The 25,955-nt window shown below is 38.6% G+C and overlaps 1 protein-coding gene across 2 annotated transcripts; it reads right to left on the bottom strand.

Moving 5' to 3' along the window:
- Positions 1 to 2,615: 2,615 nt before the first annotated feature.
- LOC124290965 (neuronal acetylcholine receptor subunit alpha-10-like) lies at positions 2,616 to 25,417 on the bottom strand. Of its 2 annotated transcripts, XM_046727808.1 has the most exons (8): positions 25,007 to 25,417; positions 12,186 to 12,325; positions 10,942 to 10,986; positions 7,251 to 7,360; positions 5,946 to 6,481; positions 4,758 to 4,987; positions 4,624 to 4,659; positions 2,616 to 3,058 (listed from the first exon to the last, which is right to left on the bottom strand). In XM_046727808.1, the coding sequence occupies exons 1-8, from the start codon at positions 25,065 to 25,067 to the stop codon at positions 2,771 to 2,773; spliced, it is 1,446 nt and encodes a 481-aa protein (XP_046583764.1). In that variant the 5' UTR covers positions 25,068 to 25,417; the 3' UTR covers positions 2,616 to 2,770. The 2 variants fall into 2 exon arrangements, with proteins under 2 accessions (XP_046583764.1, XP_046583765.1); XM_046727809.1 differs by lacking the exon at positions 4,624 to 4,659 and having other exon boundaries at positions 25,007 to 25,410.
- Positions 25,418 to 25,955: the final 538 nt, after the last annotated feature.

Genomic DNA, 25,955 nt, shown 5'->3' with positions numbered 1-25,955 from the left:
TCCACGCGATACGCTGGTTCGAATCCCCACATGGGTACAAAGGGTGAAGCCCCCGCCGTGATATTGGAATATTGTTAAAAGCGGCATAAAACCATACTCACTCAACACACCATAGTAACTGACGGTTTCTATCTACACCATGGAGTTGTAAACTTGACACATATTATAACTCGGACAAAACTGAACAGATCTCTATTTGATTTTTATTTACAAAAGATATACTGTATTACATGTGATGAAACTGTATGTCGACAAAAAGACACCACTGCACATTTTTCAGGTCATTGTCGTATGTCGTTAATACCAGCTGATATGTAAACAGAACTTAACTGACAAAGAAACATACAGTTGCAGTAACGTTTAGTAATGACATGCACATGGTAAGTAATTACACAGTACGCGAATGGGTATGATACGTTTCACGGCAATGTTAGTTAATCAAATTTCTACGATCATGAAATGTAAATCGAATTATCTATAGTTCGAGACAAACAGTGTATCAGCACCAGGCGGTCACATGTTCTTAAACGTTATATAACCAACTGCCAAAAAATCACAGTAATAAAGGCGAGAATTATGGATGTCAACCTCACTAGTTTGAGAAAATTTTCAGTGTTCCTCAAAATAGAAGATGACATCCATGTGTGTTCCCCGAAATAAAGAAGTTGGTGTTTCTCAAACGAAAGAAGTTGGCAACCGACGTGTTCATAAAAATGAAGTTGACATCCACAGATTATGTATCTATCTGCATTTATATGTATCACTTCTAAATACCGATCAAATACTCAATCATAGAAGTGACGAAATAGCAAACATTGGATAAACATTCAAGGATCTCCAGCAGTAAGTAGACAAATATATATAGACACATGGATCAATGGACACGCTTATTATAAGCACAAACTACCATCAACTATTTTGTAAATACATATTTGACTAACAGACACTCCGATATATCTAAATAAATATGGTCAATGCCAAAAGGCTTGTCGTTTCATACAGAACATACAAAACTGACTCGTCATCAAAGATTTCAGACAGACGGCGTAAAACAAAACAACTTCCTATTTTGGTTCGACGGAAAAGTACATCCAAATGTCCATCTTGGTTAAAACGTTTTTAAGCAAATAAATATATCGCAATATGTACAATGCACTACCATCGCTTTGAACATCATTTGGCAAACAGAATCCCTTTTCTTGTTAAGTGACTGGTATACTGATATGTTTTATCGTACCAGTGCCTTTGTCGACAGTCACATTTACTTGCCGAACTCTTCGAGTGTGCGCATATAAGTACATGAAATAAATTTAATATACGATCCACAGAATCAGACATTGCATGTATGAAAATATCGGGATACATGTACACCTATATATACATATGTCACCTTCTTTTCCAGCCCCTCTCTTCCCAGTTGATGGACCTTTATCACGCATAACATCCCCCGTGGCTGACATATACAAATATCACAGGGCACATTATTTCTGTCAGAACAACTGCCGGGCTGTAGAAAGTGAGCACGAGTCTTCGCAATTAGATTTGACAAAAAACTACAACCTCCCCTCCCCTTCCCCCACCCTCCTCAAAACAACCACAAACAAACAAAAAAGATAATACAAAAGTTATGAGGCTGAAGACAATGCAATGACGTCTAGAATTAAAATACCCGTATCGATCACATCACTATCGAAAAACCTTTTTGGACTCATTTCATTTACAGCCACCATTGTGTATATCTTTTCTTTCCCATTGATGACAACATGCTAAATAAAAACGTTTCGCCATGCATTACACGGGTTGGGAACATCAGTGGCACTAGTTATGAAATATTTAGTATTTATCGGATACTGATTCCAAGTTCCTCTTCACAAAACCCTTCAACAAACTCTAATTTAGTTTCAAGCTCCAGAACACATGACACTTGAAGGCTACAGTTTCCGGTTCAAAGTAAATCCCAAGTGTCCAGCCATTGTGCTTACCGTACCATTGGCACGCAGTCCTCTCGTCCACTGCAGGTCCCGATTCTCGTTTTCAACCAGTAATAGATTGTCAAGATACTTCTGAAGAATATACCATCTGTGTTATACAAACTAATTTTGATATGCACAGGTATATGTGATAATCAATCTGAAGATGCTGATGTAGCAGATGAGAGAGCCTTTATGCGATCGACCCACGATGGCTGTTGAGTGTACTGTTGAGTGGCGGTGTGTGGTCCTGTGCGTAGAGCTCAGGTCACAATCAGTTGAAGTTAAGCAACGTTGGTCGTGGACAGTCCTCGGATGGGTGACCGTGTTTGGCAGCTTGACTCCTGAAAGTTTCTAGGACTTCAGTCCTGCCCCACAACGAAGCGCATTTGACGCATGTGGTCTCACCTTAGGCAAGTGAGTTTGTTCAAAATTGAACCCAGCAATAAAATTGGGTACCTGGTATGATACGATGGTAGTCTGAATTTGAACCTTGAGCGCCTGACAGGCGACCGGTTGTATTCTCCACATGGAGTGTTCTGTACTCGTTGACCAGGGGTAATATGTCAGCGCTTTGAGCATGCAATGTGCATGGATAAACGCGCAATATAAATGGACTATTATTATTATTATTATTATTACTTAGTGAATGCACAGTCGTCTTGGAATATCAGTGTTGTCAAAGGTGTGTCTTATCTGGTGTAACATCCCACTCATTCCCGATCAGACATCACCAGCACTCTTCATGAATATTACAGACATAATTGTTTGCGATATGTCCTGCCGACCACTAAACCGTTTCACCCATTGTTAACACACATTAGCAAAATCCCCAGGGTACAAATGATAGACAGAAGGAAAAATATGACCAGGAACAATCTGTCCATCACGATTGCAACTTTCTTCCACTCCTCGCCAATAGTTTCAATTTTATGCTTCTCGGCGTACCGGCTGTTGATCTTCTTCAGGACAGCAAGTTGTTCCTTCATGACCTTTTTCAAGGGAGACGACTGCTGGAGGTCTTGAACCTCAGTGCCTCGAGAGTCGATATGCTTCACTCCGTTCTGATTTGTCTTGTTCAAATCATCCTGAAATGAATCGGAGAAACATAACCCAGATTACGTGAGTGAGGTGGGTGTAACACCACTTTGAACCCTATTGCAGATATATCACGACGATGGAGTTTATTGCAATGTGATACAGGACCCAGTTGTTTACCATTATGGGTGCCATCAAACATCATCAAGGGCGAACCGGTGATAGAAAGCTCAAGATGACATGTCTCAGGTGTGCCCAATAGAGGCAACATATCACAGCAATTGCCTGAATTATATCAAATGAAGAAGTACGTATTGTTCTTATACAACACGAATTGAATATATTTATGAAATATTGTTTTCTCAATGTCTGCAAGGTATGGTATCCAATAGTCTGATACAACGGAGGTAATATAGTCTTTAAAAAAGTAGGGGAATCTGAACTTTCAATTTAGATAGGAAGTATAAGCGTTAACAAACTTTTCAAGGTCAGACATCCTTTGAACGCACCACCAATTCTCTTTATCACCATCCCTAAACACAATACATGGGGTGCACGTGCGCAACGCAGTAGCTCCATACACGTTCATGGGGTATCATTCCTGATTTTGACGGTTTTCGAAAAGGTCGATAGATAACTGTAGACCATTGATTTTGAGCCGGTTTTTTTGTACACATGCAAGTCATACACCAATCATCTTTCAAGAGCGATTACTGTACAAACAACTATGGTCATAAGGAAGAGCAAGTTGTGATGCACTCTCAAAACATTCATTATTATCATATCAACATTGACTGACTCCGATATATCTCCCAATGTTTTTTAATTTGTAAATTAAAAATGAAGTTCCCCTGAAGAGTAAAATGTTGGCATCAGATATGAGGATTAAGTCGGCTGTTGTGATAGAAAAGAGGATGCTAGTCTGATGCAAGAAGAAAGCCCACATTGACACAGGTCATGCGTGTTCAGCACTTCCTGCGCACAACAGGGCAGTACAAGGCAGATGGTGGCCAAGTATGTAAAACCCATACAGGTTCGATTCTCCCTAAATGGAAATATGTCCGAAGACCATTATTTGTGTTCCCACTATGAGTGGTTCAAAGGGTATATCGGAGTCGAGAGAACCCAACGTCATCACATCATGACCAAAGGGGCATCTACATTTCGGGGCATCTACATACAAGGGATTCTAACAGAGGAATTGTAGCATGAAGCGTGTTGTTAGAACTCAGATGTATTCAAACTCAGCTAATTTGCATCAGACTGACAGAACAATTTTAGGAACTAACAATACTAGAAAAAATACAAATATTGAAGTGACGTGAAGTAGGTATCTATTTGTAAGGTGCACTATATGGGGTTTAAAGGAGTATATCTCCTGACGTTAATGGCAAGGACTACGAAAGCGAGCAATCGCGCATTGTTTATGCTGCCATTTTAGGTTCACTTCACTACGCAACATCTTGAAGCTAAAAAAACGTTCTAAAAATACCGCAACCAAGAAATATCTTGAGTAAATTGGGAATCCGTGAAATAAGGATCTAAATGCTAGATAAATGCTGATAATGTGGAATAAGAATTAGACCAAGGTCCAGTGATAATGTTAGCATTTTACCTGGTCCTCGCAACATAAGCTTTGAAGGTATTTTCTCTGTAATGAAAGAAGATACATTTATGAATAAAATATGTCTGTTTACACTCCCTACAAATCGTATCTGATTGACATTGATCTCTGACCCTTTTCCTTACCGTATGACTTTCGAGGAAAAGGTCAAGGTCACCATTGACCGCTATCTTGATTGGATGGACAGTCATTTCTTTCTTGACACAAAGGAACCTCGCAAGTGACCCAAGAAACAGACTCCTCACCCATCGAGGCACGCCGATACCATGTTGACCTTTAAAGTGCACGTTTAGCACGATCACCGTAAGGACCGTGGAGAAGGTGACCAACATCATGGCCAGACAGAAGTAGATTCCTGTGGAGGGAAAGGATGTGTAATGTTTCAAAGTCTGACACGAGCCTTATCATGTGAAATGTCAAATTTGGAACTCAAACATGTAAAACAAAAATCATATATGCTCGTTGAAAGTTTATGAACTCGTCTGTACAAAGCTATGCGTAACACCAGAAGGTTAATAATGGCAGTCCATGCTGCTGTCTTCAGCATAAAACAAAAGATGTATTGAGAATACTCATCTCGCTACTTTTGTCTCCTATGTTTCAGCTTAACACATTATTCGTCTCATCCTTGGAAGTTAGTTAGTGAATGAGTTGGATTTTAAGCCGCTTATAACATTATTCAAGCAATATTACGGCGTGGGACCAATAATCACCTAATCGTTTAACCAATAATCGCCTACATTCCGATCTCCGGATAGCCGCCATATTCACAAGATTACGGTAGCTGTCGGCGACAATATGAGCCACAATATCGTACAACTAATAACCACCCACCTTCCGATCTGTAGATGCTTTGTTCATAAGATTACGGTGGCGGTCGGCGAATATATTAGCCACAATGTCGTATAACCAATAACCACCTACCTTCCGATCTGTAGATGCTTTGTCTACCAGAGTACGCTGGTTGTTGGCGACAATATGAGCTACAATATCGTATTAGCAATAACCACCTACCTTCCAATCTTCGGGTAGAGTTTTGTTCACAAGGTTACGGTGGCTGTCGGCGGAGATGTGAGCCACAATATCATATAACCCAAACCATCTAACGAAACCAAACCGTCTCGTGGTAGATGATGTATTCACCAGATTACCGGTAACGGTCTGCGGAAATGTGAACCACAATATCATATGGTCTGCTCTTACTATCAGCATGTACTTATTTCACTCCTGAATCCTATCGGACCTTGTGTGAATGTCAAATAAATCTGGAGGCACAGAACAGGAACGCGTTGTTAATACTGTTAAGTACGTACCTATCAAAGGGAAGTCTTCAGAAGTTGGCGGTAACGTCTCAGACACCACCAGCAGGAACACTGCCAGGGACAGCAACACGGTAATCTCCAGTGACACCTTTTCCCCGGAGTCAGGCGGTAACATGAAGCCCAGCAGTGCCACGGTAGTGATCAAAATACACGGAAACAGTAGGTTCAACATGTAGAACAGCGGCTTGCGGCGTAGATTGACGTAGAACGTCACGTCAGGGTAAGGCTCGGGGCAGCACTTGTAGTACACTACATGTCGTTTCACTGGAACACCGACCAGGTCCCACTCGGTGTTGACTTTGAAGCTGGATATGTCGCCAGTGCTGTCCCTGTTGGTGGAGTTGATCTGGAGTCCATGGTAGGCCCAGGAACCGAACTTGAGCGCACATGTTTGAGTGTCGAAGGGGAAGTAGGTGACGTCAACTTTGCAGAGGCTTGTTATAATTGTTGGGAAGTTGTAGGAGGCAGAACCGTCTGAGTTGATGACAGGGCGGTAGTCCTTGAGTCCGACAAGTTCTTCAGCAGCACTGGGTGATAGCGTCCAGGAGAAGTAATTAGAACAGTACAGGTCATGCAGAGAGACAGAAGGGATGAAGGTCAGGTGATGTGAACTGATGGTGACCAGGTGTACGGGTGAAGAAGTGAATAAGTGTCCATTTCGGGGAACATGTGACAGAGAGGACACAACACACTTACACCTAAGCATGGGTATACACTTGTTTTACGTTGAGTGGACGTTGCTTAACGTTGCGCCCAGACATATGTGAACAATATAACAGCCGTATGTATAGTCTGGACCACGCAATCCAGTGACTGATCAATAACAACGATCTACACCACTGCATCAATCGTGTCATCGAGTCTGACAACCCGATTCCGTTAGTCGCCTCTTCTGACAAGCATGGATTAATGAAGACCAGTTTTAATCCAGATCTGCAAGGCTATCGTCTACATGTGGCAAATGTATACAGAATATATGGATGAGTGAGGGGTGTATGATACGGATACAAACAACACAAGGTGGACAAAGAAAGCAGAAACATACACACTGACGAGGAAACAATATTGACACTACTGCAGCCGTGTGAAGGTTGCTTCGACAAGAAAACCATAGACGTTGTCAAGTTATTGAATTTTGGTACAGTGCATTTTCGTCACTTTGGATTGACAGAGGAACGCCTGTTTTGTTAGTTTAAACCATTAATCGTTAAAAACAATGGAAATCGTATGACGTTTGTTGAATGAAACCATCTCTGCGTGGTGGGCTGCCAACACACTAACGTGAAGTTTCCTTACTTGTCATATAGGGTAATATCCGGTGTCCAAACTGTGCTAAAAGGGAGACTAAGTGATGAGATCCCTCCAAACTCAGTAGCGTTCCACTTCAACTGACAGTCGTACCAGTTCTACAGACACAACAAATACATGACGTTAATTATAATTACAGACATTATACTACTGAGTTGGTAATATAATAAATAAAATTCTTTGAGTGACATTTTGAAGTTGGGAAGTGCAATAGTGACATTTCTAAGGATAACGACTTGTTTTATGCCTCAAGAGCGAAGTTTCATACAGATTCTTGTCCTGCTTGACAACGGTCTGTGTCGAAACGTCGCACATACGAATTAAAACAGGTTGTTACCCATAAATTGTCATTATTGTCCCTCAAAAAGGTGATGAAGAAATCTTGAATACTTATTCTCACTACTGAACATTCGGCGGGTATCATTTTTGGAAAAGATAAATAGCATACTGTCACTAACGTGTCACGAAACATTGTTAATGTGTGGCAGGTGCTATTTGTCTCCAACATGATTGGGCAGGTGAGCTGTTTCCAACATCAACGCTCTGTCTGGAGACTCGGTATATATCATGTGTATCGTGACACCTGTTTCCTACCTTGACATTGACATGATACACCGTAGATGTGGTTTACGTGAACACTCTGTCCGGGGACTCGGTATATATGTATATCGTGACACCTGTTTCCTACGTTGACATTGACTTGATACTCTGTAGATATGGTTTACGTGAACACTCTATCAAGAGACTCGGTATATATGTATATCGTGACACCTGTTTCCTACCTTGACATTGACATGATACACCGTAGATGTGGTTTACGTGAACACTCTGTGCGGAGACTCGGTATATATGTATATCGTGACACCTGTTTCCTACGTTGTCATTGACTTGATACACCGCAGATATGGTTTACGTGAACACTGTGTAAGGGGACTCGGTATATATGTATATCGTGACACCTATTTCCTACGTTGTCAATGACTTGATACTCTGTAAATATGGTTTACGTGAACACTCTGTCCTGTAAATAAGGGGACTCGGTATATATGTATATCGTGACACCTATTTCCTACGTTGTCAATGACTTGATACTCTGTAAATATGGTTTACGTGAACACTCTGTCCGGGGACTCGGTATATATGTATATCGTGACACCTGTTTCCTACGTTGACATTGACATGATACTCTGTAGATATGGTTTACGTGAACACTCTGTCCGGGGACTCGGTATATATGTATATCGTGACACCTATTTCCTACGTTGACATTGACATGATACTCTGTAGATATGGTTTACGTGAACACTCTGTCCGAGTGACACTCTGTCGGGTATATATATGTATCTCGTGACACCTATTTCCTACGTTGACATTGACATGATACACCATAGATGTGGTTTACGTGAACACTCTGTCCGGGGACTCGGTATATATGTATATCGTGACACCTGTTTCCTACATTGGCAATGACTTGATACTCTGTAAATATGGTTTACGTGAACACTCTGTCCGGGGACTCGGTATATATGTATATCGTGACACCTGTTTCCTACGTTGTCATTGACTTGATACTCTGTAGATATGGTTTACGTGAACACTCTGTCCGGGGACTCGGTATATATGTATATCGTGACACCTGTTTCCTACGTTGTCAATGACTTGATACTCTGTAAATATGGTTTACGTGAACACTCTGTCGGGGACTCGGTATATATGTATATCGTGACACCTGTTTCCTACGTTGTCAATGACTTGATACTCTGTAGATATGGTTTACGTGAACACTCTGTCCGGGGACTCGGTATATCGTATATGTATATCGTGACACCTGAATTTCCTCCGGGGACTCGGTATTGACATATATGACACCTGATACATTGACTGTAGATATGGTTTACGTGAACACTCTGTCCGGGGACTCGGTATATATGTATATCGTGACACCTATTTCCTACGTTGACATTGACATGATACTCTGACACCTTTGTCCTGTCAATGACTTGATAAGATATGGTTTACGTGAACACTCTGTCCGGGGACTCGGTATATATGTATATCGTGACACCTATTTCCTACGTTGTCAATGACTTGATACTCTGTAAATATGGTTTACGTGAACACTCTGTCCGGGGACTCGGTATATATGTATATCGTGACACCTATTTCCTACGTTGACATTGACTTGATACTCTGTAGATATGGTTTACGTGAACACTCTGTCCGGAGACTCGGTATATATGTATATCGTGACACCTGTTTCCTACGTTGACATTGACATGCTACTCTGTAGATGTGGTTTACGTGAACACTCTGTCCGGAGACTCGGGAGGTGTGAATCACGGTACCCGTCTCTATTTTTATTGTCAAGGAGGACCGGTTAATTGTTTAGTACTTACATCCAGACAACCCTGGCTATTGAGTCATTAGAGAGGGTAATGTGTTATATGACGTCCCACGTGCTTATTGTTGATCAGGTGTCGGTGCGTCTTGTTGTTTGTCTTGTGAACTGGTTGACTTCCTTCCGTTAAGCAATCTTGTTTATTAACTGGTACAATGTCGCATAGTTTGCAAGTTGTTCAATGGTATGTATCAGTGATATTTGCTAGTGACAATTGTGTTTAATCACTTAAATTACATTAGTCACTCGTTGACTATAGATAGCTGATAATAATTCATCAGTGAACTTTCATCACGTATTTACATATGTTAACACAGGAACTCATCTCCATGGCAACCAGTTATCCTGGTTCACCACAGTGGTGGGTATGTTCTGTGATCAGGTGCGCGTGTACTCCTTGATGTAACATGGGCACTGAAGATTTATCAATTAATCATGATGATTGGGTCATGTGTGATGTTATACCTCAACTCATTGCTGCTTGTAAGTTAAACTTTCGAAATTCATTAGGCATTCACACTAGTTCAGTCTTTACGATGTCCATGTTGATAACCAGCTGTTGGAACATATATTTTAATGCAGGGCAAAATAATATATAAGGGAAAAATAACAGCAGGTGGCCATTACGCACGGTCATTAAAGATGCTGATAAAAAACCCAGGTAACCGTTGTAATTACACTCGACGCTTCAATGATCAAATTGAAGTCCAATGCAATTCCCAATTTTGGCCTGTGGCATGTGATAAATATTCTCGTGTATTTCTTTGTCAATACATCTCTAATTTCAACACGTGGTGTAAGTTTAAATACAGACCAAGTCTTGACGGTTTTGTCAATACGATATGGCTCAGGCTTGTCGGGGAATATACAAAGACCTCAGCCCACACTGGGATGCCAATATTCATGACTGATGTTTTATTCAAATACCACTGTTACCAACCCTTTCAACACACACTCATCATTTCAATGGGGTAGGGTAGTTAATGCGTTCTCAATACTATAACATAGACACAACCAATCCGCTGTCAATAACTATCCTTTCGTCCGCACCTCTGGCACCTTGGGGATATTATTTTAATTCTCATACAGAGTAACCCAGCAATCGTTCGTCATTTCACACCAAACAAATGACCAGAGACTTGAGAGAGCGATGTCATCCCGGGCAGTTAGAACAATGGTCACGGAAACAACACAGACACGCTTCTGCGAGGGTATTGGGTTTCTATTAGAAAACCATCCAATAAACGTGCATGATTAAATAAAGGCTGCAGCGGCACTTACCAATCGAAGCCATGCGTTGAGTGTCAATATTTGTTTAGGTTCATCCTGGAAAGAAGAACAATAGCAGGGAGAGGTCAATATAATAGGGACAGGTATTCGTCTCAAAGGATTCAGTTGAAGTACAACACATTTTGATATGATTGAGAAGCGTGTAATTAAACTGACGCACAAAAGAAAGTTCAGTTCTGGCACTTTGGGATTTTCCAAAAAGCAGCGTAAATATTTTGAAAATTATTTTAATTGTGACTTACAAATAACAAACATTTTGTACATGTTGCCAAAACACCATAGATTTCCTTTACAGTGTTGTGCGTGGGATATCAAGTCGTATACTTTAAAAATTATCCCCAAGCTCGAGGTGTGTACTTTCTTTTATACTTCAGTTTATGTCAACCAGTATTTGGCTTTGCCTAGAGTTTTGTTTCATTTATGTCGGATCATGCTATCAGAACTCTGTTGGCAACGTTATCTTTTTCTCCATTTTAACAAAATATATTATGCAAATATATTCTATGTAAAGGTGCAATTGATTTAATTTAACAAGCAACATTTTTTTAATATAAAAAGTTAGGGTTATAGCATCCAAACAATAAAGCTATTGATTGACGGATTCTCAAATCTCTTGAGCACAAAAAAGTTCAATATATAATTAAATAATTATATATATATATATCGCACATTGTATATATTCTCAACATGCAATTTCTGTAATACACTGGGTTGGTATATTGGAAACAGATTTTCGCTGAAATATTATCTAATGCTAGAAACAATGCACATGCTGTTTAAACGTTCGAATTGCATAAATCTCACTGAGTGAACAGCAAATCCCGTCAGCTGGTACACATACTTCAGGAATAATAGATATGTAAACACATGTGCAAATGCTCTAAAGAGTATTTCGAACAGTTAAATATCTTTTTGATTGATTAAACCTACACGCCTACTTGGGCATTTTATCGTATGCAAATGCAATCATAAGCGCATGTCGATATGTGTCATCGCCATTATTTACAAGATAGGTCCTTTTTCGATTAAAATGTCACCTCATTTGCACGTGGAGAATTTTCATCAGTTTTAGCATACTAGATTGTATTGTACATGAAACATGACGAACATTCTCCTGTATGTTCCAGTGTGGTTCCCTTGCATTTAGATATCAGTTTATGTAACCCAATACTCATGAACTATATAAAGTTATACTAATACTACTTTTTGAAAGAATAAATAACATATACACTCACAAGTTCAATGACTTGTCTGATGGCGATGCCGATTTTGACTTCTATAGGCGCATCTGTTCCGCAGATTGGGCGCACCTCTTTGTGGTATAGGTCAAACACCTTGTCCATCAGTGCTGTCTGGTTGCCATGGCCACCTGTCACTGAAGGCAAAGATAAACATTCTTAATTAATACAAAACAACCGATCTAAAATAATGTGCCTCCCGTCATGAGTAACTGTATGGGAAAACACATCGATGAGCCAAAAGCAGTGGCATCAAAAGAAAACATTCCACACGAAAAAGTTCTCACAGAAATCCGCATTCCACAAAAACGAAAAGATCATGAAATTGGTTGTTGAGGCTTCAAAAGAGATATCGAAATATCATATCGCGAAATTATACGACAAATTTTCTTTACACCCGTAAATTTATGGCATGTGACGTATACAGGCTTCGCACATAGTCAGAAACAATTCTCCATTAATCTTTTTATTTCACACCACAAGATCTCTCTCTGAAAATATATACCGGTATAGCATTTCTCTCAATAATAGTAACTATCAGCCCTCACAGAAGCTATAATTACAATTACCTCCCAAAACAATTACATATTTAGATTACAATATTAAATTAAAAAGTTCGAATGAATTAATGCAACGTTGCCCTCTACCGGCAGAGAACATTATTTCAAGCGAACCCCATGGAGCGCTCTTTATGAATATCCTATAACTCCTTTGGAGACAGAACGCAGTCCTAGACAAAATGACGCTAATGTCTGGCGCAAAAACATACAGCGCAATTTGTGATAGAAACAAGTTCGGCAAACACTGCCAACAACTCGTGCGACAGTTTTCGACGAATAGAGCAATTGTTTACATTTCATATAGCAAATGTTCTGTTTCGAAGCTGTTTGCCTCGAACTTTCAATGATCTATTTCAGGTAAGTCAATAGGAAGCTAAAGTGAGTGCATGTGCCCCAATATATACAATATAGTCCAAAATAATTGTGCCTTTAATGAGAACTAAAAGTGATACGAAAAATGAACTAGTTTTAATCACTAAATATTGAGATAAAATTGCACGAAGGACAAAAGATCACAGTAACACACTTTGTCATTCAATAACAAAACAGCTATAGAACAGCTATAACATTACGTCAACAGTGGCATTTAATAACAGAGCACAGCAACATGTGGTAGACTGTTCCAAGAGACTAATTATGACGAAACTTATATATTTGTAAACAGTGCAACTCGATATTGGTGCCTTTGTATATGATGTATGATTCACAGCTGTTTCAGCTTTCTAATGATCAGTGGGAAACACTACCGTGCTGTCAGGACAAACAAGGACATCACCGATATTGTCATGTTTGGTTATTGAACAACCTCTTGTTCGTTGGTTGTTTAAAGGCACTATTTCACACAATACTTGTCTAAAAATAGATACTGCATTTCTCTCAATAATACTATCAGCCTTCAGGGAAGCTACGATATAATTTATTCCAAAACATTTACGGATATAGATTACAATATTAAATTCAATTAAATGAATTAATGCAACGTTGCATTAAATCGACTCTCGCGTCCTCTACCTGTCGAACATTATTTCAAGTTTTGATTGGTTTTATAGTTCTAGGGCGACGTGGGCCAATAAGAGGCATATTTGCGCCCAACACATTGACTTGATTTAATAAACAATCATAGGTAATTTCATGGCCAAAAGGAATCGTTTAGTTAAGATAAAAGAGACCACAACACTATTAATATTAATTTGGATAGATGTATACGTATGTCGAATAACCCCTGCTTTGTGTTACGGATTAAAAACCTTAAGTAATCACTTCCATTTCTGAAACATGAAATACTCATTCATTAAACAAGCAGTAGGTTCAGATGACAGAGTGTTAAAATGATTTAAAACCACAGAACTAAATCTGTCTAAGCCATTCGAGAGCCTGTCTAGATTACATCATGTTTCCAGATGACGAGAAGAAATCTAAAACTGCCCGTTGCACAGACCCATACATGATATTATCAACCTCAAGTACAACACTTCTGAGATTATGTTTTATGTTGTTGTGCCCAGGGCATGTAATTAGATAATGTTCGATGTTTTCAGGCGTCTCCAAATTGCAATGGCCACATTTAGAAGAGACCGTCTTATCTATAATACTCCTGTAAGCATTTAGTCCACAGTGTCCAAGCCTGAGACGTGAAGGAATAACCTCATCACGCCTTTTACAACGACGAATGTTATGACCAGATTTTAATGATGGTCTAAGGATGGAAGTTTGTACATATGTCGACCGGAAGTACCTGTATCCCGCAACTGTTGCCAACTCCTTGGAACAGATTTCGATAAAACATTTTCAAAATCTTTAGGGATTGGTTGAAATTTAAATAAATCAACTTCAGGAAACTGTAACCCGGATTTGGCCAAATTATCTGCAATCTGATTCCCATGTATTCCAACATGTGCTGGGACCCACACAATGTCGCATGCAATGTACTTCATGTTTAAAGATGTATCCAACTTTAATATCTCATGACCAATGTCATCTCTAGATCCATTTGCACCAGCTTCTATATCTTTGATTGCTGCCATGGAATCTGTAAAGATAATTGCTTCATGGTCATGTTCATCTACCCATCTCAATGCTTGCAAAATGGACAAAAGTTCAGCTGCAAAAACAGAAAGATAATCAGGGAATCTGAACACCTTAGCGATCGATAAATTTGGTATCCAAAAAGCCCGAGCAGTACGATCATCAGTGTATATATGTGTGAAATTAGAATAATGTTCAGCCAGAAAGTCTTGAGTTATCACTTTTATTATGTTTTGGTCCATTCTCTTATTCACGATTAAATTGAGTTCAGAATTCAATCCAGGCTTCAGCAGAAGCCACGGAGGTGTGAGAGGCGGTGCAGAAGGATCAACTGGGTTACAGTTGTAAATACCATGTTGATCAGCTTATCTCTGTATATTCAAGCCAAAGGGTAATTTGCCATGGGTCCAGTCACACATGACATATTCCACACAGTCATTAACAATCTCAGTGACTGCATGTTGTCTGTTCCTGGTTTTCATTTTTAAGAAATATTTCAAAGATACCTGTTGTCTTCGAAGGTGAAGGGGCATTTCTGAACACTCAACTTGAAGCGCTGAGGTTGGAGTTGTACAATAGGCCCCAGTGCATATTCTCAAAGCTTTAGACTGAATTCTATCAAGCTTATTAAGATGACATTTAGCCGCCAACATATACACCTGACAACCATAGTCAAGTCTGGACAAGATAAGGGCCTTGTACAGCAATAACATAGTTGACTTATCAGCACCCCACTTTGTTTTTGAAATACACTTTAATAGATTGATGATCTTGTTACATGTGTTATACAAATGTGTGATGTGATGAGACCATGTTAATCTTTGATCAAAATACACACCAAGAAATTTGAACACTGACACCATTTCCAGTTTATTGTGTCCAAGAGTTAGATTGATATCATGAGGGATCTCACCTCTTGTGATCATCTTTGCCACTGATTTTGATTTTTAAATCTTAAACCCCCATTGTGAACACCATTATTTCAAGCGAACCCCATAGAGTTATGTCCCTTCGAGCGCCCTTTTCGAATATCCTACGCACAACTTGTGATTAAAACCAGATCGGTCAAAACCGACTGCACCGCGTGCGACAGTTTTCGTTGTACGGAGCAATTGTTTACATTCCATATATGGCAAGTGTTCTCCGTTTCGAAGCTGTTCGCCTCGAAGTTTCAAATATCGATTTCAGGCAAGTCGTAAGGGTTAGTAAGTCTTTTATTGCATCAATGGGGAGCTAAAGTGAGTGCACATATATAATATATATATGATATAGGTCAAAATATTTAGTAAATATGAGAAATTGTGCCTTTAAAGTCGCATACAGCAATATATCAGCTACATGATGTATGTCTGTACATAATCAAGTCTGAACCAGGCCATCCAGCGAATTAAATTATGCGCATTGATGTCGGCAACTCGGATTTACGGCCATGTATCAACCAAGTCAGCGAGTTAAGCCATATGGTCCCCTCTGCCGCCTCTTGCAACAAGGGTGGGTTGCTGGAGATCAGCTGTAGCCCGGAACAATGCCGTAAAAATGAAATTATCTCTGTAAATTAGAAACCACTGGTTTGTGATCTTTTTCTGTGGGATGTAGTTACGTCGAGATGACGGAATCGATGGAGTGATATTACACTCGTTTTACTGCTGTTTATCTCTAAGAGAAACAAGTGATACCTCGAGTTAATACACGAGTCGGTATTTGATTCTTCATTACACAAGCATTTAGGATTAAAAGTTGGACAAACGGTGAAATTACAAGATGAAATGAGGTCCATCTGTCAGACCAAATGTGTCAATGGTACAATTTAGACTACATTCAGAACATGGATAATTTAGACATCATGAAACTGATCTTGTTGAAGTGGCGTGATGCCTTAACTGCCAAGATTGTCTTTGACAATAAAAGTGGATTACCCTGTTCAGTTTCATGAAATAAATTAATGAGTCCCATCCCAACAAAAGTACTAGAATCTGTACTTTGCTAAGAAAGTGCAATCCCAAATATAACATACGTTACATTTGACCACTTTCCAAATGGCATTGTGTATTTACAAAAAGGTGTAATCATGAGAATCATTCCAGGTTATGTGGATGTTCGAAGAGTTCAATGATGAACAAAACTGAAAATGTCAGTTCAGTTTCCACATACGTGAACAGCGCAGATGGGTGGTATAGGAACATCATCTTGCACAGGTTCCCAATATAACTACAGTATCAAGTACTGGTGTAGTATGGAAGTGAACATCTCTGTTATACCCAGCAATGCTGTCGAATGACACTATCAATTAAGGACTGATATATATGTTTTTGATATGGATATAGAAACAAAACAGTGACCCAACACATATAACGTTCCTTTAAATGACATTTACTACAGTAAGATCAGATTCACACATCTTCGCGTCATTCGTATCGCTAAACTCATCACGATATGTAGATTTTGACAACTCTACTGAGTTCGCGTTAAGCTATTCTGAATTGAATTCCAACAGATCTAAAATAGGGCATGCACGTATTGTTTCATGGTGATTCCATACATTCATAATCAACAGTATTTCGATACCCATGCCAAAGTTCAATCATACAATTCCAACAAGCTTGAACAAGCCTTAATGATGAGTTCCCAGCCGTGACATTGCTTCCTTATTGCTAAAAGCGGCGTAAAACGATATTCACCTTTTCAGTCAGTTGAAAAACATAGGCTGTTATCTATAATTCTTTCTGGGACTCACACCATCGGGATTACTGGTTGACTGAACAGCGACTAAAGAAATTACTAAAATCCATTTACAGGCATAGTAAACACTATTAGACTGAGTGAAGAATAATACCGAAGTCCGTGATGCGACAGTGTACTATCCGAAGTCCGTGATGCGACATTGTACTGTATTAACCGAACCGTACCTGTTTAACCTAATTTACAGTTCACCTGTACCACAAACAATAGGCGTGACATGTGTTACAGAATACTATTTTTGGTTACAATTTCTCAGTAAAGTACAGTTTCATTTTTGGGTTGAGTCCCATCCGGGATTCGAGCTCCGGTACTTAATTGCCTGCACGCAAAGTCCGCGATCACATCCACTCATCCACTGTGTATTATAATTAGATATAAGACTATTATTGATACGGACTTTACATTTTGTTTATCTTGGTGTGATGAATTACCTTGTCAAGGCTTGGAACAGGCTACTGGAAGATCGGGTGTCAAGCACGATAGTTTATTGCAATTAGTAGAGACGTTTTAGTGTCGTCAAGCATTCGAAGATGAGATAAACAGACCTGTATGTCTACGACAAAGTGGTGACCAAGCATTCACTGCATATTGTCACGCTACCAGAGGATATGTAAACGCGAACCTGACAGTTTAATACTCTCCATATAAGGGCATATATAGGACTGTTTATGACTTTTAACCCTTTTCTGTTTTGATTCATCAATACACACATTTAGCAATAATAACGACGAATGCATGCGCATGAGATTCTGGATTAAAATAGGTCCCCAAAAGATTATTCCAAATGTATCGGGTAGTGAAGCACGGTACTTGGTTGTTTGCGTGACGTCGTATCCAGACGTGGATCGTTGCTCACAATATCGACCACTGGCTCAGATAAAACTTGATTATTTACTGGAGTGCAGCAAACATTCAGACAGGCAGATTGATAAAACATTGGGCAAAAGGTGTATGAAGCAAGCTGTAGACGTTGATCACTTTGTTGAAATCCCAGAGCATGGTTGACACACTACTAATCATAATAGGGGCTGGATTTTACGATTGGGGACCCAAGGGACTCTACTCAGCACAATGAATGTGCTGTGCAATCACTATCCCGTCCCTAAAAATTGATGACTATTAGTCTTAATATACCAACATAACAGCTGTCATATATGACAATCCCTTCTTAATGATTTAGTAGGTCTTAAGGCTAATGTATATGCATTGTAGCTTTATTACTCCTACTAGGTATTGCATACGCAATATGACAAAGTTACCTTATGAATCAGTGTTAATATTTAATTTCACATTACGACTTACTTTCATTTAGGATTAGGATTGAATTAAATTGTGTATCATACTTTTAAATTGTATTCATGTGTAACGTACGCAAATGTCATATATATTAACTACCTATACACGTATTTATATTCTACATGCAACCGTCAAATAAGTTCGAGAACATGTTTTCAAAGAATGACATTTGTACAATGTTGCTTTGTGTCCAACAAGAAAGTATTTAGTTATGTATCAAGTATTGTCAAAAACCAAGATGTGCTCATTACGAATAACAGGAATATCAACAGCTCATGAATTGTGTTAAGAAAGGAGAATCAAGATGTGTCGTATATAACCAAAAGTAAGAAACATTGTTCTATTAAAAATACTCTACTTAGTCTGAAATGTTGTGAAAAAGTTAGTACTTGGTTCCTAAATAGAACCGACTCCCTGGTTGCATGTGATATAATGGAAGCGACACAACCCTTTCCACATTCAAAGGAAAACTCTACTAAAAGCAGAGTCGATTGTATAAATATGATTATATCATGAGTATATATTTGTTTCAGCACCATTACAGCTATTCGATGTTGTTTGTAAAAAAATCGAGTCTGGACCAGACAATCCAGTGATTGTCACCATGCGATACGATGGCAGAGCATGTGTTTATAAATTACCCTGAAATAGTGATGATAACAGGTGTTCGCGAAAAGATGGCACCCGTCAAGGACATATGCTAAGTCTAGTCAATGTTCGTCACTGTTGCATCAAATTTGGAAATTTCCTCAACATGTCTACCAAGCTCATGATTAAAGAAGTGTTCCATTTTTTCACAATTATCCTTACATCCACCAATAGGCGTATGGGCACATGACTTAATAAGCACATGTAATACATCTATCATAATAACACAATCGTCTAAATGTTTCTTTGGATAACACACACACACACACACACACACACACACACACACACACACACACACACACACACACACACACACACACACACACACACACACACACACACACACACACACACACACACACACACACACACACACACACACACACACACACACACACACACACACACACACAGAGTGCCCATGTTCTTTAAGATCATATTTGAAATACTTAAGCGACATACCAGTGAAATATAAAATGCTGATGTCTGATTCAAGTCCAAGTTATGGACATTTACTTATTTTTCGATTTAGCGACTTAAGTCCTCAATACGATCGAAATTTGGGCCTATATAAATACACAGAGTATTCTTGCAACGAGAGGCAAACATGGGTTCCGTTTGAAGTGGCCATTAGGTATCAATGCCGGTAGTTCTATAAAATAGCAGCATTTTAAACGACTAAGCCAGCTGTGGTTCTATCGTTAATGTACAAAGTGGTATTGTTCTTTTTGTTAATTCTTTGTTGACGATCACTGCAAGCATCTATCATTTTGTCTGAGGACCCCTGTTTTAGTAATTTGATTACTTGCATATATGATGATACAAAACGTTATTGATATCTTGAAGAGCTTTATTTCACGTTCAAAGGATACGCATTTTCGCAATGCTTACTGCCCAGCTGATATGCCATCTTTATGACGCCCATTGTTCCCATCTTGTAGGGTAAATGTAAGCTCTTTGTGCTTCATATCAATATCCTTTCTGTTGCTCTTCATGGATGCCACACTAAAGAGGATTCCCTACTGATGTTTCTTATGTACGTGGTCATGAAATATTCAGTCATATCCATAAACCTGGCAACACACCGTGACATTTGATACCTCCTGCATACATAATACCTTTATATTCATAATATATCATATCTACAGCTACATGACCCCATCACTACACCTGTATAACCCTATAAACATACAGCTCATGCAATGATTAGTTCAGCACTGATGTGTCATATTTGGTTTGATGTTTTTATATAAAGAAGCATTGAAAGTAAAGCAAAGTAAAGCAAAGTAAAGCAAAGTAAAGCAGTAAAATCACAGTCGGTTGGAGTCATCTTATCATTTTGTTGTTAATAGCACGTTCAGAAAACGATGAAAGGTAATAATTGTATTGATTAAAACATGTTTGAATTGGCAGAAAACATTATGTCTATTATCTAGATAACGCAAATGTGAGAATGCTATTGGAATCTGTTTATGAAACATCACAATACATTTACGTCGGATACATCATCCACAGACAGCCCTACACATGATTACTGTCCATAAGCATAACTACTTGCTTCCGTTAACTATTTGCTCCACTTACACCTACATTAGGTAAAAAGCGAAGGGTTAAAGCGATTTCATGTCGCGCGGAAGACCGTGGTTCGTTCCCGCACATATATTGGGGGATTTGCTGGAATTGTGTAAACACATTCACACACACATTTATGCAGATATCAAATCAGCTGTATGTAATTGATACGCTAACAAATCTAAAACTGAACGTATTCATTCGCAATTTCCGTAATCCGAACCAATTTGACTACGTCCATTAACAGCTCGTGCAGTTCAAGTCTTATATCAATTAAAGTTCAATATTCAGTTTTGACAACTGAAATGTGGTTTAATTTTCTGCTTTCATTAGATTGCCAGGTCGAAAGCCTCCCTATCACTCTTGTCCTTAAAATGTTCCGCCTTCCAGAAATATCAGATAATGTGAAATAAACGTATAGTTACTTTTTGGCACCTGAAAACATACCTTTTCAATCTACTTGTGGAAACAATGAAGAAATTACAACACCACCTCTCTAACGGTTATGTCCCATGTTTCATAACTTATCGGTATGAGCATATGCGAGTGTGAAGTTTTCTGCTGATATGCAGTATCACCACACATGTTTATTGAGGCAATCACACTGTAAATTCAGAAATCAGAATGTGGTGTTTTAAAGTTGTTTAGTATAGTATGGATCATTACGACAATTAGTGATACAATAGCTGACAACAATGTTACGAGCATGTTGGTCAATTGTAGACAAAATATCAAGTCAAAATCTGTATTAACTGTTCCCCATGAAGATAACAGTTATGTAGGTACATACTTGGAAACGTCAGATATTATATGGATATGTTATATAGAGGATATTATACACGGTGCCCATGTCATACTATGTTTACGACACGAGTGCCTGAATGTTGGTGCGAGGGATATACCGATATTTAGGCACGAGTGTCGTAAACATAGTATGATATGGGCACGAATATAATATTCTGTTTATTACCGAAGTCGTCAAATTGAGGAAAAAAACCCCAAACTGTCAAACATAGGCTGGCAGTGTTCATGACGTCACGTCACTATGACAAAGTGATATTATGCCCTAGGGCATGGAATGAAAAATATGAACCCCGATATGTTCGCCCTCGTAGGTAATAAATGGAAGTATTTCGTAAAAAGTTCTTTAACATACACCTGGCACATACAACATGTCAGTCTGTTGTATATAATGGCATGGCCCTATATGTAAGCATCCATTACTATATAAACCGTACAAAGAAAATGTTAAGGGTAGCTATGGTTAACACACACAAGGCACAGGTGAATCACAAACTGTTACATGGAAACAATGGTTATCACACACAGGTACATGCAACATGTCACTATGTCAATGTGTAAGTGTGTTAACTTTTTAAAAGGTTTTTGACTACATTTCGCTGTGGAAACCATAATTTACGTATGGAGTCAGGACGTTGGGAAAGTATCTCAGTTGAAAATAGAGTGTGTTTATATTGTGAAAAGATTTATTCAATAAGATTGCTTGAGGATGAAGAACAGTTTCTTTTAAGTTCTCCATTGTATGAAAACTTAAGAAATGAATATATACATATTGTAAAAGATTATTATAATGTTACTAATATCATGTCAATTTGTAACAAGCAATACGCTTGGAAGTTAGGAGCTTTTATATCTTACAGCTTTAAATTAAGACCAAACTGGATTGAAAACATTTGTAAATGATTTAAATGTATCATGTAAACATATTTAAACGTTGTTGGCAAAACAATCAAATAATGTCATATGTCATTATTTATATAACAATGTGCTCTTACAAGTTTATTAAATGACTGTGTATGTGAATTATGGGCTTACATTTCCGAAATACAATCAATCAATCAATCAATCAATCAATGTAAGTGTGTTGCATAATGACATGATCGTACATGGAAGCACTGGGTATCACAAACAGACACATACAACATGTCACTATATCAAAATGTACGTGTGTTGTATAATGACATGATCGTACATGTCACACACAGACACATACAACATGTCACTATGTCAATATGTAAGTGTGTTGTATAATGACATGATCGTACATGTCACACACAGACACATACAACATGTCACTATGTCAATATGTATGTGTTGTATAATGACATGATCGTACATGTCACACACAGACACATACAACATGTCACTATGTCAATATGTAAGTGTGTTGTATAATGACATGATCGTACATGTCACACACAGACACATACAACATGTCACTATGTCAATATGTATGTGTGTTGTATAATGACATGATCGTACATGTCACACACAGACACATACAACATGTCACTATGTCAATATGTAAGTGTGTTGTATAATGATATGATCGTACATGTCACACACAGACACATACAACATGTCACTATGTCAATATGTATGTGTTGTATAATGACATGATCGTACATGTCACACACAGGTACATACAACATGTCACTATGTCAAAATGAAAGTGTTGTATAATGACATGATCGTACATGTCACACACAGACACATACAACATGTCACTATGTCAATATGTATGTGTTGTATAATGACATGATCGTACATGTCACACACTGACACATACAACATGTCAATATGTAAGGGTGTTGTATAATGACATGATCGTACATGTCACACACTGACACATACAACATGTCACTCTGTCAATATGTAAGGGTGTTGTATAATGACATGATCGTACATGTCACACACTGACACATACAACATGTCACTATGTCAATATGTAAGGGTGTTGTATAATGACATGATCGTACATGTCACACACTGACACATACAACATGTCACTATGTCAATATGTAAGTGTGTTGTATAATGACATGATCGTACATGTCACACACTGACACATACAACATGTATACTATGTCACTATATACAATGTCAATATGTAAGTGTGTTGTATAATAATGATCGTACATGATCACATGTCAATACACTGACACATACAACATGTCACTATGTCAATATGTATGTGTTGTATAATGACATGATCGTACATGTCACACACTGACACATACAACATGTCACTATGTCAATATGTATGTGTTGTATAATGACATGATCGTACATGTCACACACAGACACATACAACATGTCAATATGTAAGTGTGTTGTATAATGACATGATCGTACATGTCACACACTGACACATACAACATGTCACTATGTCAATATGTAAGTGTGTTGCATAATGACATGATCGTACATGTCACACACTGACACATACAACATGTCACTATGTCAATATGTAAGAGTGTTGTATAATGACATGATCGTACATGTCACACACTGACACATACAACATGTCACTATGTCAATATGTAAGTGTGTTGTATAATGACATGATCGTACATGTCACACACTGACACATACAACATGTCACTATGTCAATATGTATGTGTGTTGTATAATGACATGATCGTACATGTCACACACAGGTACATACAACATGTCACTATGTCAAAATGAAAGTGTTGTATAATGACATGATCGTACATGTCACACACTGACACATACAACATGTCACTATGTCAATATGTAAGTGTGTTGTATAATGATATGATCGTACATGTCACACACAGACACATACAACATGTCACTATGTCAATATGTAAGTGTGTTGTATAATGATATGATCGTACATGACAGCACTGGGTATCACACACAGACACATACAACATGTCACTGTGTCAGTATGTATGTGTGTTGTATAATGATATGATCGTATATGGTAGCACTGGGCATCACACATAAGGCACACTCAACTTGATACCCTTGTGGTATATATCACACGGAGTTACGTGAGCGCTTCATTAACGACACATAGCGGCAAACGCACCAACGTTAATCATCCAGTATAGTTACTAACTGTAAAGTAAGACAATTAGGGTTTGTCAAGACGCTCATCGTATGTAGAATCAGAAACTAACATTTGATTTATAGTTGACTTACCGAACATTCCAATAATAATGACAACTCCCACAACAGCCATAGGAGTAGCTCCACGAACCATCGAATATACTGTGTCTGAAGCTCCGTGCCTACCACGTGGACTGTTCAGAAACTTTAGGGACACACACAATCGATGGTCTAAAAACTGTGTAGAGATTGGGAAGCGCACTAATATTGCCAGTAGTCAAGCGCGCTCTGGAACTTATGGCCGTACACCTAATATGACTGTTAGCATTTGATTTCTGAGAATGATCCGGAGGCGCAAAATAATCATCGACTCACGGGGACTGTCCATGTGTTTACGGCAAACAGACGCATTGTGCTGTGGGGCAGTCTCACGAGACAATGCTCATTGTCATAGCAACGGTGTCAACAATACTTAACTATCAGACAGATGGTGCTCAATGCGATTTGTGAAAGTCTTGTCATCAAACATTTAAACATATCTCCTGTTTCTCTATGCTGAGCCATTGAGATTGGAAAATCTACTGTAATTATACATTCGGATACAACTACGAGCAGTGACAATCGTTCGTTTGTTGATATGAAACAACATCAATATATCAATGACAGTCATGTAACTGTTCATACTAATGACTCAGTGTCAAGTTTCCAATTGTCAACTTCCTTTTTATGAAGAGCAATAAGCCTGCAGCTCCAGCCTTTGGTGGTTACATTTCATAACTTTTGACGTAACATCGAACATGCCCATTCGAGGAGTACTAGTGGCATACAACCCTTGAAGTGTTATACTATGTGGAACGCATTTCTAACTTTAAATAATCAGAGACATAAATGATGGTAATTCCTTATTGTGGCATTTATGAAATGTCCAATAAATCGTAGCAATGCCTCTGTATGTGTTTGTGACGAGTGCACTGGTGGGCAAGATATGCACACCCTTTGGCGAAATCCGACTCATCACTGTCCAGCAGTGTTTCATAAACAA

The sequence above is a fragment of the Haliotis rubra genome, unplaced genomic scaffold, assembly GCF_003918875.1.
Source record: "Haliotis rubra isolate DU_JTF1 unplaced genomic scaffold, ASM391887v1 Scf48, whole genome shotgun sequence".
NCBI lineage: Eukaryota > Metazoa > Mollusca > Gastropoda > Lepetellida > Haliotidae > Haliotis > Haliotis rubra.
This window is presented reverse-complemented; position numbering and strand designations above follow the sequence as displayed.

Coding starts and splice junctions, on each gene's coding strand:
- LOC124290965 (XM_046727808.1), bottom strand. CDS start 25,067: ATGGTTCGTGGAGCTACTCCTATGGCTGTTGTGGGAGTTGTCATTATT. Junction 10,987..12,185: donor TCAGACAAGTCATTGAACTT/GTGAGTGTATAT, acceptor TCTTCTTTCCAG/GATGAACCTAAACAAATATT. Junction 4,988..5,945: donor TGAAGACTTCCCTTTGATAG/GTACGTACTTAA, acceptor TTCCCTCCACAG/GAATCTACTTCTGTCTGGCC.